General features: G+C 27.7%; 2 protein-coding genes and 1 long non-coding RNA gene across 8 annotated transcripts; 2 read left to right on the top strand and 1 right to left on the bottom strand.

The window, feature by feature from the left end:
• Positions 1–300: 300 nt before the first annotated feature.
• LOC124957417 lies at positions 301–8,473 on the bottom strand. Of its 2 annotated transcripts, XR_007103533.1 has the most exons (4): positions 8,252–8,473; positions 988–1,243; positions 720–898; positions 301–640 (listed from the first exon to the last, which is right to left on the bottom strand). It is a non-coding gene; the product is annotated as an uncharacterized LOC124957417 (long non-coding RNA). The 2 variants fall into 2 exon arrangements; XR_007103532.1 differs by having other exon boundaries at positions 720–1,243.
• On the top strand, positions 1,046–11,545 carry LOC124957406 (fatty acyl-CoA reductase wat-like). 5 transcript variants are annotated; one of them, XR_007103523.1, is made up of 17 exons: positions 1,046–1,249; positions 3,306–3,392; positions 4,239–4,570; positions 4,832–5,080; positions 5,173–5,318; positions 5,430–5,539; positions 5,610–5,805; positions 5,907–6,146; positions 6,239–6,496; positions 6,583–6,730; positions 7,911–8,265; positions 8,345–8,768; positions 8,898–9,101; positions 9,354–9,438; positions 10,113–10,265; positions 10,387–10,473; positions 10,715–11,545. XR_007103523.1 is itself a non-coding variant. In XM_047514442.1 (11 exons), exons 2-10 carry the CDS (start codon positions 3,421–3,423, stop codon positions 6,686–6,688), a joined length of 1,656 nt encoding a protein of 551 aa, XP_047370398.1. In that variant the 5' UTR covers positions 1,046–1,249; positions 3,306–3,420; the 3' UTR covers positions 6,689–6,730; positions 7,010–7,895. The 5 variants fall into 5 exon arrangements, 1 of the variants encoding a protein (XP_047370398.1); XR_007103520.1 differs by having other exon boundaries at positions 3,306–3,439; XR_007103522.1 differs by having other exon boundaries at positions 3,306–3,439; positions 8,345–8,790.
• Positions 11,546–15,913: 4,368 nt separating this feature from the next.
• Positions 15,914–16,935, top strand: LOC124957238 (fatty acyl-CoA reductase wat-like). Its single transcript, XM_047514077.1, has 5 exons — positions 15,914–16,069; positions 16,162–16,311; positions 16,377–16,527; positions 16,598–16,793; positions 16,842–16,935. The coding sequence occupies exons 1-5, from the start codon at positions 15,914–15,916 to the stop codon at positions 16,933–16,935; spliced, it is 747 nt and encodes a 248-aa protein (XP_047370033.1).
• Positions 16,936–17,912: the final 977 nt, after the last annotated feature.

Genomic DNA, 17,912 nt, shown 5'->3' with positions numbered 1-17,912 from the left:
AATTTAACAAAATAAAAAATACTAGCTGCAAAAGATTGCACTCTAATTGTAATGAGATACTGTTAAACCGATAATTTAAATGGTCCGTGGTAATTAAAATACTAACAAATTTTTCATAATTTTTGAAATATTAAATATTTTTGTATAATCAAAATTTAAATAAATATGAAGAATTTAAATTAATATATTACAATTTAAACAATTAAATTTATAAATCACAATTATTACAATTATAATTTGGTAATAAAAAAATTTTTTAAATATAATACTTTAATACAGTATATTTATATTTTTGCTAATGAATATTTTTAATATAAAGATCAAAGAAGAAAATAAAAGCAACCAACTGCGGAAAAGAGAATATTATTAAATTCGGAGACAATATTCTACATTCGATCATAGCTAAAACCTTGACGAATTTAATAGGATTCAAGATTTTTTATGACACGTACAGGACAATTAATATAAAAATACGGAAGAAATTGACTATAGGTAATTCCAGGTGCGCATAAAACCGGAAAAATTCGCATATCTATTTTTCTCGACTAAACTGTCCACATTTTTGACAAGGACAATTATTCTCTAATACAGTGTTGTTTATAAATAACCGCCATTTTCATTGTTACCAGAGATTTTTATGCTAAACGCCGAAAAATAAAAAAAGTAATAAAAAACATGTGAGTAGGGTATCAGCTTGCACTAGAGTTAAATATACTTACTATCTTTTAATTGTTCGCGAATTGTTTTTATGTGATATGTATGATCTCATTTGTAATCTTTATTTTTCGTATCTTCAGAGCATAAAAGTATGCGTCTTAAACGATCACATTGAAACGCTTCTACAATCTTATATAAAATAATAAATATAACTTTGTTGTTTTCTTCTTTCTCCATTTCTCTATCGTTAACAATCATTTTCAAATGACACTTGTTTTTCAAATTTTTATGGCTTCGTTGGATGCATTAAGAATTGAAATCAGTTATTACCTTGTTATGATTGCATGAACTACTGTTTTCAGGCCTTCGATTATGCATAAAAGAAGCAACGTTTAAAGAAAAACGGTGAGTTATACAGTTGAAAGTAGAAGGATACTATTTTAACTTATACAATAGCTTTGTGCTATAAAGATAAAGTTAGTTCCAACAACACTTGCATCTGAAGTAAGAAGAAGGAAGGAACACTTGTTTTAAATCTTCATAATTTTCTTGAAAGTGCATCAATTTTGCCATATACAAAATAATTCTGAAAGTAGGTAAAATTTATATACATATGCATTTAGAAAATCGTAATTATACGTTCGTTGCATTATGAACATTTAGTAAAATTATTTTATGAAAAGTTAAATTTTATGAATTACATGGAGTTGGGCTAAAATAAGTTAAGTACAGGCTTCGATTAATACTATAATTTAGTAATATCGTTAAAAATTAATTGTCACAAACACATTTAAATCCATGCGTGATAAATAGGATGCAAATAGTGTTTGTATAGTTTTTGCGTATACATATCGAAAATGTCACAACTGTAAACAACTTGCATCCGGAATTTTTTTTATTCTGACTGATTATATTATTATTCGATTCACTATCTTTTCTTTCTCTTATTGTTTCAGTTGTAATTTAATAATTTCCGAAAATAGTTCGATTCCGTTAAAGTACTCAGTGGAAAATATTTTGATTTTGCAATTTATTAGGATCCAACTTTTGGAAAGAAAATTATTTCGAAAACATATCGTTGTATATTATTAGTTTGAAGAGACACTTGAAAAGACGTATACGTATTCTGTTTCTATAAATTAGGAGGGATAAACGAATAATGGCAAGTACGATAGGAATGATTTTTCATTTACGTGTTATATTACGTGTATTTTTCTCATATTTTATATTTTATTATATTATTTAATAGTGCAACTAACATTAAATACAATAAAAATACCATCTATAGAGTCACATTTGACATTTTGGGATCACGTGTAAAAAATAAAAAAATCTCTTTTCCGAAAATATCTTTATATTGCTCAAAGTTAGGATGGAGCGTGTAACTAATATTCAAGGTTGACAATTATTCAGTTATTCACTGCAAGCGCATTGTTAGTGTTTATGAACATAGATATAAACGACATTAACAAAATTTTTAACTCAACTAAATATATAATGTAGTATTTTTTTAGTTCCCATAATGTCTTACTATTTTCTACCATTAAAAATTTTTTGTTTTTTGTCCTTTCATAATGATTTATACAAAAATATAAAAAATGTATTATCAAGATATAACAAAGTGTCATTTTCTTAAGAAAAAATATTTATGTATTGGTAGAAATATTAAATTACAAAATAAAAAGAAAGGTGATAGGAAAGTTCCACTCATTTTTCACTTCGTATTATATATTATTATTGTACATTTGCATTTCGGAAAAAACACTGACATATTCACATGTGATAATATCAGAATATTCGCAATGATAATAGATTTTGTAGTTACGAAAATTTTATTTAGCAGCGTTCTAAACATTTAATTAGACAATGATCTTTCGACCTTCTGAGTATAAACACGTAAATAAATATTTGTAAACAGAGGAATAAAGTCAACGAGCTAATTATTGACCAAGGATTGTTAAGAGGATATCACTTTAAATGATAAATTTATCTTTTAAAAGGATCCATAAAAAAGAAACAACTTATTATTTTTTTGATTATGAAAATCGTTATCTGACTGTTTTTATCAACATTTACATTATTTCTTGCATCATTTCCAAACTTATTTAGAAAGCGACATGTAAATTAGAATGTAGAAAGTTTTTCTGTTATTCTACCTTACACATTAAATATACATTAAATCGTCCATTCTTTTCTCCTTCGCATGAATGTTTCATCCATTTCTAAAATAAGACTGATAATATTAATTTTCGTTTAAATCTCGTTCGTAATGTTTAAGTACATACTATCGATCATATCTCCTAACGATAAGAATATACATGTCTTAAATATGCTATTTAAACGCTCCTACAAGCATATATTAAAATAACAAAGATATTTTCTTTCTTGCCTTTTCCTTTCATTGTTGGTTTCTCATTAAAATTTAAAATAATGGCCTCTTTCCGAAATTTTAAGGCTTTATTGGATACATCAAGCATTAAAACAAACTATAAACTATGTGTGCTAATAGCTTTTTTAGGGCCACACGTGCTTTCCAGGATACGAATTATGTTCGAATATAAGGAAAAAAACCAAGACAATCAAGAATTGATCATTGAAACGTGGTGGGAGAAAAGGTTAAATGCTTTTGTTTTGTTTCTATATTTCAGAACAGAAGTGAGCTTCGTTCAGTCAACACCTACAGCTGCCCTAAGGAGTAGAAAGAAATCTCTACTTCGAATGTTCATAACTTTACGGTAAACATGTCTATTTTAATTCTGCAATATGGAAAATAATTCTGAGAGTAAGTAAATTTTATAGAAGTATACACTTAAAAAGAATCAAAATCATAAGGTGTGTTATAACAATTTAGAAAAATTTTTTTACGAAAATTCAAGTAAATAATTATGTAAAAATTCTGAAAAGCATAAAAATGTTTGTCAGTAACACGAAATTACAAAACAAAACAAAAATTAATTTATTCGGTTAATACTACAATTCAACAAAATCTAGAAGAATTAGCTGTAACTACCATAATTAAAACCATAAATAGAACGCGAAAAATTTTTTTTTAATTTTCGAAATATTCAGAAGTGTAAACACGGAATGTGATCAGCTTTGATTATTCTTTTGTTAGTGAACCGATCAAAAATATTTTTATTTGACATAAACATTGTTGAGACGGAATATGTAATGTAATTATCTACAGTAAATTTCCTGACACTCTTTTTTGTCGGTTTTTATATGGTCCACTTTAGTTTTATGTAGACTAACTTTTAACTTTTTTACACTTATCTTTTATCAAATATTGAAAAAATTTCTCCAAGAATCATAATAAATATTGTTTTCCTGTCTGAAACGAAGGAAGATTAAAAAATTTGTCTAGTTGAAAGAATTTCGTATCATTTTATTAACAAGGAATATCACACATTGCTCTGTTTGCGTAGCACTCGAAAAATTATACGTAGATTAGTATAGAAAAATGATCGCAATCGAAGACTCAATTGATTTTTCTCGTATAACTTGTTCTTTGATGTTCACTTATTACACATTATTAAGCGGCAGGTTGATTTCTACATTTACGTTTATGTTTATGTTTACAGATCGATTTAGAAAAGCAAATATGATAGACGTAGTGCCAGAAAGAGGTGAACAAGAAATAGCCCTATCGGAAAGTTCTTTGAGAGATGCTACGGAAACTAAATATGCACCTGTATATATTCAACCCATCGAGGATAATTACGAACTTACACCCATTCAAAAATTTTACAGTGGTCAAAGTATTTTTATAACTGGTGGAACAGGATTCATAGGAAAGTTATTGATCGAGAAACTGTTAAGAGAATGTCCCGGTATCACTTGCATTTATCTTTTGATGCGCACAAAAAAAAAAAAAAGTGTACATCAACGGATGAAAGAACTAATCGAAAATTCTGTGAGTTATTATGTCTTATTTCCATGCATTAGATTCATTGAGTTATTATATTTATTACAGGGATTAATAAATTATTATTCCACCTTTGATCCAACTTTGAAATTATCTCTTTCTAGTAAATAATATAATTGGTATATAAAATAAAGAAATTTGAGAAACAAAGTACTGATCTATCATAACGTGGAAAAGATCGCAAAAAGTAGTTTTCCTGTCATAACGAATGTGAGAGAGAAAATATTTACAACTCTGTCAACTTTCCAGTTATTTTCCACTTTGAGAGAGAAACAACCAACATTCCAGAATCGTATAGTCCCAATCAAGGGCGATTGTACCTTGCCGAATCTCGATATCTCAATGGTCGATAGAGCTACATTAATACGCGAGGTCTCAATTATTTTTCATGTTGCCGCAACCGTCAAGTTCAACGAGAAAATAAAATTGGCGACAGAAATCAACGTTGGAAGTGTAAAGGACATAATAAATTTGTCCAAAGAAATGCCAAAACTGAAGGTGCCATTTTTGTCCTCTGTATACGTATTAATAACAATCAGGGTCTTTCAAAATCTGACTTTAACAAATCTTTGTTATCCTTAAAATTTCAGAGTGTTGTGCATGTATCAACAGCTTATTCCAATTGTTTTCATATTCCACTTGAAGAGAAATTTTATGACCCACCGATAGATCCTGATAAGTTGATAAATTTGGTGGACTGTATAAATGAAAAATTGCTCGACGATATTACCCCACAGTACGTTTATATCTCGGAGTATCGATTGCTTAATTTCATATTTATTTATAAAAAATATAAAATGAATAGATGGGGCACTTAATTACACTCACACAATTGTTTTGATTGTAGATTACTCGGAATATGGCCAAATACTTATGTTTATACGAAAACAGTCGCAGAGAATTTTATAAAAAAGCATGCTGAGTCTATACCGATTGGAATATTTCGGCCGGGAATAGGTTGGTAGTAATGTAATCCTTACAGAATAAAACAATAAATGCTGTATGTTAATCAATTTAATATTCCTAGTGATATCAACTTATCGAGAACCTATTCAAGGATGGATCGATAACGTGTACGGACCAACAGGAATCACAATAAATGTTTTTATGGGATTAATGAGAATTCACCACTGCGATAGATTGATAAATGTGGACATGGTTCCTGGAGATTTGACCGCCAATGGAATAATCGCTTGCGCATGGGAGATTGCAAATAATCGAAAGTAACGACAAATACTCGAATCGATATTTTTGGAATCAAATTAAGTAATGATATTAGAAAATATTGAATTAATTCGTCTGTATGAATACGTAATCTTTTTAGATCCAACGAAGATATTCCCATTTACAATTATATATCAAAGGACAATGCATTCACTTTCGGCAGATTTTTGGAAAAGATACATACGTATGCAGAATTGGTACCGTCTGAAAAAGCAATTTGGTGCCCCATCTTTGAAATAACAAAATATCGGTTGATCTATCTTTTCTACGTATGTTTTGTACATTTACTACCAGCTCTTATAATCGATACAATCTCTTTGTGCAGGGGTAAAAACCCAAGGTAAATTTCTCTTATCTTATTTTCTGAAGGATGCGTATTAGAACGATAAAAAAGCGAAAAATTTCATCTGGCGATAATCCTTTTCGTTCAAGGTTACTCAGAATGTACATTAAAATTCACGAAATGTCAGATCTACTTAGTTATTTTTGTATAAACGAAAAAACATTTACGAATGAAAGATGGAACGAATTGTTGAGGAAGTTGACGCCCGAAGATCGTGAATTATTCTTTTGTGATATGAAGGATCTCGTTTGGAATACTTATTTTGAAACATATTTCACAGGTGTAAGAAAATATATTTTAAAGGATCCTATTGAGACAGTCCCACAAGCTCGTATAAAAAGGCGAAGGTATTTTTTTTATTGCATTTTTACTTCGTTGTCCTTTTATTATTAACAATTACTTTCAAATAATATTGATTTTGCAAATTTTCAAGGTTTTATTTGATGTATCAAGGATTGAAACTTCTTATCGCCTGTGTCCTACTTATCATCACATGGGCTATGATTTCCAGGCTGCTTGTAACGTTTGGATCTCCGTAAAAGAAGCAAACATAAGCAAAAGAATGAAGGATAAAAATAATGGTAATTTAGGCTATCGCCTATGTATAAATCAATAATTTCTTGAATGAAAATAAATCAAAATTAAACGGTTTTTATTCGTGAAATCTCGAACAGATATTTGGGTTAGAACTTTTTCCTTGTATAGATTGACTACGTCATTTATTGCATATAATATATACTTATTTTTTTATATTTATTTTTTATTAAATGTTAAATTGTGGTCAAATGCTTAGCCATGTGTTTCATTCCTAATCTTCATTGAAACAATGTATCATTTTTACTGGATTTTCTCTTTTTTAGTGAAAATTAAGATAAAACGAGTAAGACAATAATTCAAAGTTCGTTCGACAAATACGTATTTCAGAATCATAATTGGTGAGATTTGTTGCCGGAATACTTATTAATTCCGTATCATTTTTACTGGTAAATTCATTATTTTGGATTTTTTTGTAAAGTGCATTCATTATACTGATATCAAATCCCCAAAATTTAACCAAAACGTCGAAAATTAATTTCTAAATGTAAAGTATTTGATTGTTATGAGTCGCGTACACTGACAGTTTAAACCTTCCGTGATTGAGGGAAAAAGGCTATCTACTTCTACTAAACTTTATAGTTCGGTGCAACAGTGAGTACATTCGACAACAATATCTGTACGTGACATGAGCATAAGGAAATAATGCTTGCTTCAAGCATTTATAATTGCGATAAAAGTGCATCAATTTTATTTATGCAAAAAGAGAAATACTTCCGGAAATAAGTAAAATATATATTAATTTTATTCCCATGCCATATTTCTCACATATTAATACATTTATGAACGTTGTTTTTCGATCGAGATGATCAAGATGAGGATACCTCATATAATTTAAAGAAATCTATAGGTAAATATTGAAAGATAGAAATATATAAATGTATATCAATATGATGTAAATATTGTCTCCTTATGTCATGTTTTATAATTATTTGTCGTTTAAAAAAGAGCTGATGCGATCAAAAGAAAACGTTCTTATGCCAAATAAATAAAAACATTTATAAATAAAAATATATTGAAAAAAGTCGGAATGGATTTCTAACACGTGTAAGGATAAATGGTGGATTGAATTAATTTAAAGAAAATCCATGATTTTTCTTTATCAAAGTAGGGAACAATTTTCTTTATCCTGGAGATCATATTGATATAGTAGTTACATTTTTATAGAAAGTTGTATGAACAAGATTAATGGAAGAATAGAGACCAAATAGAAACAAAAATTATTCTAAAAAATGCGGGTTAAATAGTATCAACAAAAAGTATATGTGCATCGACAGAAATGAATCGAAATATTGTTAGAATATGAAATCAAATAATGCGACGTAGTTGCATTGCCTGCTGATACGAATATGTAAACGGAAAAATATAACAAGAATGAACGATGTAATATTTGGGTTTATCAAGAATTCAGAAAAACACGAATAGAAATAAGACGTTTTAAGGTTAATAAACGTAAATAAGAAAATGCTATGGAGAATTTGAAAAGATAGTTAATTATAGCACTATACCTTATACTCAACAAGTATTTTATACAAAATCATTTTCCAAAAACTGTTTTATCCTTCACAAAATCTACTATATTTCTGGTAATCTTTCTCCAGGCACGCTCTCGGCATCATTATCGAGTGTAATATATGGTTCATCATTACTATTTTTAAATATGGCTGATACCATAGTGTCGACAAATAAGGAAGCTATATTTCGGTGGAACTTATAATTTAATAGTCCAGTCAAAACTACAAACTCGAACGCCTCCATAATAAGTTTACACATTACTGTCGCAAGGTGTCGCCTAAGTTATTGTTTTGTTTCTTCCACTCTTCTACTTCCCAAAATCAAAATTTTTTGACAAAGATTTACGTTCAACATAAGTTCTGGCTGTAAAAAAAACCATTATTATCAATTAATTAATAAAGTTGATGGTGACGTGAAATATTATTAAAATGAGAATCATTAGATACAGTTTTGAAATATATTAAAATGAAGAACAGATCAACACGTCATAAATGGAAAGATACATTTCAGGTTATATTATATTATTAATAATGTAATAATTTTTGACAAAGTTACATGTTATTTAATAATATTCCTTACTGTTATAATTTAAATCGTTCTTTTGAAAAAGTACATGAGACAAGTATTTTGTTTGTGTAGCTTGCTGAAATGAGGAAAACGACGGGGAAGTGGAAATGTATTTTCATGAAACGACACAAAAATGGAATCTCCTGAAATTAACATATGATTATTGTAGTTCTAAAATATAAATGAGAAAAATTATTATATTATCGTAATCGCTCTATAAGGAACAATATATCATCGAACGTTCCTAAAATATATATAGTTAAAAATTAAATGAGAGTAAGTATTACAATTTCTTTTTAAAAGAAATTGCAAGGTAATAAACATTAACTTACTTGCTTTAAAAAGTTAATGTCTGAAGGTTTGATAGACTATACCGATTTTATTTCTCTCTAAAGTAGACATTATAACCTTATTTCAATAAGAAAATGAATTCGTAAATCAAAATCTAGTGTATACTCTTATGTAACTAATGCTCATATCACTGTAAAATTTTATTTATACCAATTAAAAAGAAATATTCAATTTCAGCAACAAATTATCCAGGAAAACTCGGAATTATCTACAAATGAAAATAATCTTATCTCTAAAAACAATGAAAAAGAAAACGAAGATGGTAATGACAATAATGAAAACGTGATGATGAAAATAATACTTTAGTTGACCAAGACAAAGAAGAAAGAATGGAATGACATGAAATTAAATAATGAAAATATTGTATATATTTAGAAGATAAAGATAAAACGACAAATGCACATTTGTTTGACATACGAAGACATATTGAATTTTCATAATATAGACCAAACTATAATTCAATAGATATGCAACATTAGAGAACTATGGTTATGCTAATCTGATTGATACTTTCAAGATTTTAGCTTGGATTGTAATCGAGCGATTACAAATAGATTTTCATTCATAAAATTCATAAAATTACTGAATATATTTGTCAAAAATTTAATTTTCATCGCATAGATCTCGAAATAAGTTAAAAGTCATATTGATTACTCAGATAACGATTATTAATTATATAAAAAGAGTAATACTTTATCTCTTACTTGACTAATGAAATGATTAAGAAAAACTATAGCTATATAAATAATTAAGGCACTTAATTTGTTATCAATGGTATCACTCCATTTAATATTAATTAGGATCTTTATTCTAAGTATACAAATTTATTATGTTCAGAAAAATACAATATTTAAATGAGCGACTGATATAATGGGTGCTATATAAATGGGAAAATTAAATGAAATACTTTTTAATGTAAAGTCTCTTTTGATACAGGAAACGTCTACGATTATAGAATCATCTACTTTTGGATAAATTGACAAAGGAGATAACTTCTGTGACAAAGAAATAAATGCGTAAGGAAGAAAATACGAAATTCTATAGTAAAAGACAACAAAACTGCAACAACAAGAGATATATAAGCTGCAGGTAAAGTATCGTATTTAGTTCTACTATAAAGTATGTCATCTATATATATGGTTCTTTTTATTTTTAATATGATTACCAACATTTATATTTTCTTATCGATTTAATAAATTTATAATTGTAGTTATAATTGTGGGAGAATTGAAATTATCAATAAAGGAAGAAATCTAAAGTTATGCAACAAAGAAAGAAAGTAAACAAGAAGAAAAACGTGAGTAGTGAAATGGCTATAAGAAAGTGAATGAGAATAAAAAGATCGATTTTGAAATTTTCTAATTATGTGTTTTATGTATATATGCATATATCATTACTTTTAAATTTAATGGTATAGCACTGTCGGTATTTTTTAATTAGTGCTTTTGCACTAATATCAGACTCATTAAAAGACTTTGAAAAATTAATATACTTAAAACTATTAAGTACAATTTTATATGATAATATTTCTGTTGTAGGCTTAGTAAACATCTTTAGTTATATGTACCTGTACCTCTGCTGACACGCTTTTCCAAATTACCATAAATTCATGGTACTGATGTGATATTGCCACATCTTGATATATCTCACTCTTTTCCTATGTGTTTTCACTGTGCAATTGCTTCTTGTAAAGGAACGGTGTTTTATCGCTGATGAAGAAGAAGAAAGAAAGGGCAGTCAGTTTTAATTCAATAATCAACAATCTTAATTAGAGAATGTCTGAAATGATTCTTTCCAATCGGTTCATAACCCTGTAAATCTATTAATATGTACATATTTGTGTCATATTTCATCTATTTTTACTCCTTAGACTATATTAATTGCTAACGATTGATCTACACTATTTCTTACAAATATGTAGGAAGAGAAATAAATTATGAGAATATTTGGATTGTCAGAAAATAAGCGTAAATAATTTTTTATTTCAAACTCACAGGTAATTTCTTTTATTTTATAGTATTTCATACTAATTACATTCGAATTGTATTTTTTCTCTGCATATATATTTCGATGTAAGTCATTTCAAAAGTATCTCAATGATTATTAATATATTATTTTATTTTCTCGTACACGTACTGATTAAGTTCTTTGAAAAATTTCTAATTTTGTGTCTCAATATAGAAAAAATAGCGGTTTTGTGATTTGTAAATAGTTATCTAAAATTTAAAATGCGAAATATATATATATATAAATTATAAAGTCAATCATAAGTAATGAAATATATTAAAATTATAAATCATTCTGTATTAGATTAAAATTTATATTTTATAGTTGTGCGAATAAAATGCAAAGTTAGGTAGGAATTGAGAGTCACTGTTATGTTTCTCACAAGTGCTCAGATGGTCCGCTATTCCTATATAATAAACTTCCAAGACTAAAATTAATGAAGTTTCTTCGTGCGTCACTTCGGAACCACTAGCGGAGTTCGTCAGTAACTCTCTCAACTTGCTCTGAGGAAAGTCCCCATAAGATCTTCGGCAGAGAGTGCCGTAACTTAGCTTGTTGTTATAAGCCTTTCTTCGCCGTCTTTCTCGATTATAGGATAGAGGAAGCCTTTGGCTGATCTTTTTCGAGATTGGGCGAGAGTGTATTGGTCAAAGCAAAGTTTTCGATGTGTTCGAGGCGCGAATTTCTATCCATCTTGTTTGGATGAATCTTCGTATCTAACTGAACAGGGCTTTCAGCGAGAAAACTTCTTCTTTTGCAATTATTTCTTTCTCCTTTCCGTGTTTTTTTTATTTTTATAAATGGATTCTTAAATGCATTAAATAAAAATTGTTTAATTAATTTAAAAAATTAACTTAATGATTGTTAGTTCGATGTTGAATTAGAAAACATTTTGTAATAACTACCTGCAATAGAAATTATTTAAAATTTCTTAGATAGAATATTTTATTAGAATTGACAGATAATTTGCACATATTTTAATTTTTATTTAAGTTAATTAATTTATTTAATTTTACCGTCAAATTTGATTTCATATAAAAATGAAATTTTATAATCCAATTAATTGATATATATGTAATTTATATAAAATCTTAACAATACTATATATATTGACTTGATTTAGTTTTATAAAAAAAAATTTAATTTAATGTAATATTAATCAAATGTCAAAAATAGCATATATAAATTAAAATTTTGTTAAATTGAACTTATTGTGAATTATCAGTTACTGTACCGATTCCCCAAACAAAAAAGAACACCTCCAAATCTTTTAAATTTAATAATTTATCATTTCATCTTTTTTTCTATAATTTTAACATATTATAATAGAGTATATAATCCTAATTTCAAATTAGCACAGGGAGAAGCCTACATTCAGGGGCAATGTCTAATATTTGTACTGAGTTTATGTAGAAAAAGATCTCAATATTATTTGCATTAATATTATTACAAAATAGGAATCATAACTTATATTTAAAAAAACAATAAATATTTCGGATACGAAGCAACAATTAAGATTTTGTGTCGATAAAATGAAACAATTTTTATATACATATATTAAATATATAAAAGGGTTAAACTTTGAAATGCTTTGTACTTATTTTTTTCAAACTTACGTGATTATATTGAACTTGACGACTGGAATCTTCATAAAAGTCAGGAAATTGCTGAACATTCTATTAATTGTAAATAACACTCTAAGAAGTTACTAAAGAATTGCTAACGTAGTCGAATGGCAATAATCTTTTAATATTAATACTAAACGATTTGCAAAATTATCACATACGCAGTTGTAACATTTCAGTTTTACATATTAAAAAATCTTAACAATTGACCGTCTAAAACAATGTATTATTTGTGTTTTCAAACATAATTAACATAAACTTCAATCTAATCGTTTCATAGTATTGCAATTCATTCACAAAAAAATATAAATTCATAACAAATAATATTGAATAACTGGAATAATAAAAATACATCTATTATAAAATCACATTTATAAAAGTAACAAGCTGCAATAATATATTTACATCAAGATAAGGAAATAAAAAAAGGAAAGAAAAATGTAGTTGTATCGCCGTTCGATTCAAAAAAATATTCTACTTCATATAAAATCAATTATTTACTCCTTTTGAAATGATTAGACTCAGTTTTCTTTGTTCTTGTAAATTCTTAATTCGAACATCAGTAAACGGTAGAAAAATTCTATTAATATCGATATTGAATCTTCTATGGAACGTTTGATTTTTTTTTATGTAAGTTTCGCAGATTTTTTATTTTAATGATTTTAATAGTGAGTAGTAAAGCTTACAGATTAAGAATCCGTTTGAAATTTTTTTTGAGTATCAATCTAAGATCTATAATTTCATCTGCTCTCGATAAGTAATAAATTTGTAAAAATGTCTACTACTTTAGAAATAGGCATAAATTTTCAGAATTCTGGTTGCTTCTTTATCAGCATGGAAAATAACTAGAAAGGGGGCATTGTTAAATTTATAAATCTTTCCTTACGTACATGCGTATCTATCATGAACAGAAGAGAGTGATTAAAATCGGACTCTGTGTCGTATCTACGACAGATTTTGTTAAATTAATGTTGGAAACCATTGATAAGTGGGAATACTACTGCAGAATATCGCCGTAATTCTATCGAATTACGATTACTTGTTTGTTATTGAGAATTGATAAGTTACAAGTTTATTAATATTTTTCTGATTTATGAATTCGTTTCAATATATCTTTTCCTCCTTATTACTTGATTTTTAAACTCGTGATTATTCATTTTCTATTTCTAATTTATAAAAATAAATTAGAAGTAGTGAAAACTTATATGCAGTTTCTATTGCATTTTAAAGACAATTATAAACATCGACGTATTTCTAAATCAATTCTCTCTCCGGAGAATGAGGGTTGTATCCTAACGCATTAAAAAGCAGGACATTTTTTATTAAATATTTTTATTCTGTGAAATTATTCCCTATTATTTTCAGATTATAAGTGATGGGAGATAGAGAAAATCGCAGTTTTATAAATCGAGAACAATTACGGTAAAATCAGTGAGAAAAAAGAAAGTATAATTCAAGAAATCTGATAGTGCCTGAAATAACTTTAATGCATGTATCCAATAATAAACGCTGAGAAGAAAAGTATATATTTATTTGGCTTATGAAAAGAAAATTAATAAACCTTTGAAATGTCGCCTTATCATAATCAATTGCTTAAATATTTTTGTTTTCAAATATGCCTACGTTCTTGAACATGATCAATTTTTATTTTATTTATGTGTTTTTTTTTATTCATAAAAAATGCATTTCTATTAGACAGTTTTTATGATTCAAGTCCGACAATTTAGTCTTATGTCATGAGTATGAGCAAAAAATTGGATACGCAATGACACGACTTTTATTTGGAGATTTTGTGGAGAATCATAAATGTAAAAATAAATATTTTATTGAATAGCATGTAAAAGAACATTACTATTAAAATATTAAACTTTTATTGATAATTTGTTCGTTCAATTTCGTTTAATTTGATTTAATTTTGTTATAAACCATATTTGTAATTGTTGTTTGATACAACGTAAAATTATTACGTAAAACAAATCTGTAAATATGTTATTTAGTTTTACGTGAGTTAATACCGTAAATTCTTTATATTCGTATTCAAGAAATATTTCAGTTTAAGTAATTCTTTCTAAATTTAATATTTCTAGTAATATTTCGTTCAATTATATTTGATACTTCTTGTTTAAATTTTAAACAAAAAATGATTGTAAAAGTAATATCAAAAAACAATATTTCCTATATTCATACACATTGAAACAACAGAACATTGAGGCATTCAAGTATAGACTTTTGGAAATTAGACGTAGTAATCAACTATTCATCTCGCTTTATTAACATTTGATTATGAATGTTTTAATATACGAGACGCAGTGTATCCGACTTTGGAACTCTTTTTCTAAAACGTTCTTTTGATCATTCTTCATAAATTCAAAAATTTATTTTACTGTAATTCTTTACAACACTTCCATCGAGGCAAATTATTAGATAACTAAATAGAGAAGATATGCTAAATATTAATTTTAATGTTATCATTAAGAAAAAGATTGACAAAAAAACCAATTGAAGATTTAAAAATTGAAAACTTGACAAATTTCATATGATCTAATACTTTGTGCACGATATGTACACGATTAATAAATGGAGTTTTAATGCGAGAATACAAAAAAAAATTATCATAGTTTAATATGCAAAACGGATCTATTTCGCTTATATTATTTTTTTATTTATCATTACATCATTATATTTGCATTCTATCTTATTCTATTATTATCATATGTTAGTTTGAACGATCATATTTATTTAGCTGAAAAGAAATGCAAATAGATAATGGATGAATTTTTTTTACATCGTTTTGTCGATAAGGTGTGGTGATAAACGAATATAAGTTTCTCTGTGAACAAAGATATAAATCTTTATTTGTCAATTAATGTTTAATTGTTAATTAATCTTATCTGTATACAAAGAAACGACAATTTATGTTTATTGTTCACACTGCTTAAATTTTATTTAATATCTTTTATAAATTTTCTTATTAGCTCTTGTGTTACCTTTCTCTTCTATGTTATCTTTCATACTGCCCGTTTCTCTTCCAAATCTTAACCAACATTCCAGAATCGTATAGTCCCAATCAAGGGCGATTGTACCTTGCCGAATCTCGATATCTCAATGGTCGATAGAGCAACATTAATACGCGAGGTCTCAATTATTTTTCATGTCGCCGCAACCGTTAAGTTCAACGAGAAAATAAAATTGGCGACAGAAATCAACGTTGGAAGTGTAAAGGACATAATAAATTTGTCGAAAGAAATGTCAAAACTGAAGGTGCTACCTTTGTCCTCTATATACGTATTAATAACAATCACAGTCTTTCAAAATCTGACTTTAACAATCCTTTGTTATCCTTAAAATTTCAGAGTGTTGTGCATGTATCAACGGCTTATTCCAATTGTTTTCAAATTCCACTTGAGGAGAAATTTTATGACCCACCGATAGATCCCGACAAGTTGATAAATTTGGTGGACTGTATAAATGAAAAATTGCTCGACGATATTACCCCACAGTACGTTTATATCTCGGAGTATCGATTGCTTATTTTTATATTTATTTATAAAAAATATAAAATGAATAGATGGTGCACTTAATTACACTCACACAATTGTTTGATTGTAGATTACTCGGAAAATGGCCAAATACTTATGTTTATACGAAAACAGTCGCAGAGAATTTTATAAAAAAGCATGCTGAGTCTGTACCGATTGGAATATTTCGGCCGGGAATCGGTTGGTAGTAATGTAATCCTTACAGAATAAAACAATAAATGCTGTATGTTAATCAATTTAATATTCCTAGTGATATCAACTTATCGAGAACCTATTCAAGGATGGGTCGACAACGTGTACGGACCAACAGGAATCACAATAAATGTTTTTGTGGGATTAATGCGAATTCACCACTGCGATAGATCGATAAATGTGGACATGGTTCCTGGAGATTTGACCGCCAATGGAATAATCGCTAGCGCATGGGAGATTGGAAATAATCGAAAGTAATACAATTGTTAATTTCATCTCATTTTCAAGAATGAAAAAAATAGTTTACAGTTACGCTTATGTTTACAAATCGATTTGGAAAAAGTAGAATTGATAGAAGCTCTTAGGAGGAGGAGGCGGAACAAAAGTAGTTGTTGAGGAAAGTACTTTGACAAGTGGCACGAAATATATGCCTGTAAAAATGCAATCATTCAAGGCAATTGTCGTTAAGCTTACCCCACATTCAAAATTTCTACGACGGTCAAAGTATATTCTTAACCGATAGAACCGGAATATTATCAATTGTTTTCCACGCACAAGTCTTGGAATTTGTGAGTATCATGACTTAATGAATAATTTAAATCGTCTAATATTGTATTAAACCTTAATGGACCAATGCCGCCATATGAACGGCATTGTATGTTACTTACTGGATCCAATATGGCGGCAAAGACCGAATTATTATTTTTATTGCTGTGATTGTTGTTATATGTACTAGTAATGCGTTAAATATTGTGCCATGTCATTTTTGTGAATTATCTATGTTCTGTTATTTTTTTATCTTTCCTTGAAATACTTCCGGACCGTTAAGGGTTAAACTATAAAACAAAGAATGAACAGGAAGTTTTTTTTTTTATAGAATTTAATTTCTATATTGCAAACAAAGCACCTAATTTCTTAATTGAAAGCAAATAAATAGTATTGTTCATGAGTTTTGTTAAAAATTATCATCCCAACAGCTAAAGATATCAGAAATATGTTAAATAAAATATAAGATAGTCGTCTCACCATTATGGTCATCTTATCTAGAATTACTCTATAATTAAGTATTTAGTATTTTGTAGATATAAAAGAAAAAGGAAATTGATAAATATTGTTTTGAACTAATATATAAAAGCTTTATATTAATTTCTTGAATTAATATGTAGTTATAATATATACGTCCATGGTGCAGAAAAGATTTAGAATATCTTTGAATGAGTGTTTTCCAGTTATTTTCCAGGTTGAGAGAGATATCTATATTTGTAGTTATATCTATGTCACACGGACATTACCTAAATGAAACATATTAATGTCTCCTCGCACAAAATTCTCCACAACTACATACTGCGGATGAAAAAAATCGAGCTAAAGAA

The sequence above is a fragment of the Vespa velutina genome, chromosome 25, assembly GCF_912470025.1.
Source record: "Vespa velutina chromosome 25, iVesVel2.1, whole genome shotgun sequence".
NCBI lineage: Eukaryota > Metazoa > Arthropoda > Insecta > Hymenoptera > Vespidae > Vespa > Vespa velutina.
The sequence above is the reverse complement of the archived record's forward strand: the minus strand, read 5'-3'. Positions and strand labels throughout refer to the sequence as shown.

Excerpts from the sequence above, each read along its gene's own strand:
- LOC124957406 (XM_047514442.1), top strand. Across the intron at positions 5,081-5,172 it reads AAGAAATGCCAAAACTGAAG|AGTGTTGTGCATGTATCAAC; the intron begins GTGCCATTTTTG and ends TTAAAATTTCAG. Across the intron at positions 6,497-6,582 it reads GCTCGTATAAAAAGGCGAAG|GTTTTATTTGATGTATCAAG; the intron begins GTATTTTTTTTA and ends CAAATTTTCAAG.
- LOC124957238 (XM_047514077.1), top strand. The coding sequence starts at position 15,914 with ATGGTCGATAGAGCAACATTAATACGCGAGGTCTCAATTATTTTTCAT. Across the intron at positions 16,070-16,161 it reads AAGAAATGTCAAAACTGAAG|AGTGTTGTGCATGTATCAAC; the intron begins GTGCTACCTTTG and ends TTAAAATTTCAG. Across the intron at positions 16,794-16,841 it reads GAGATTGGAAATAATCGAAA|TTTACAGTTACGCTTATGTT; the intron begins GTAATACAATTG and ends TGAAAAAAATAG.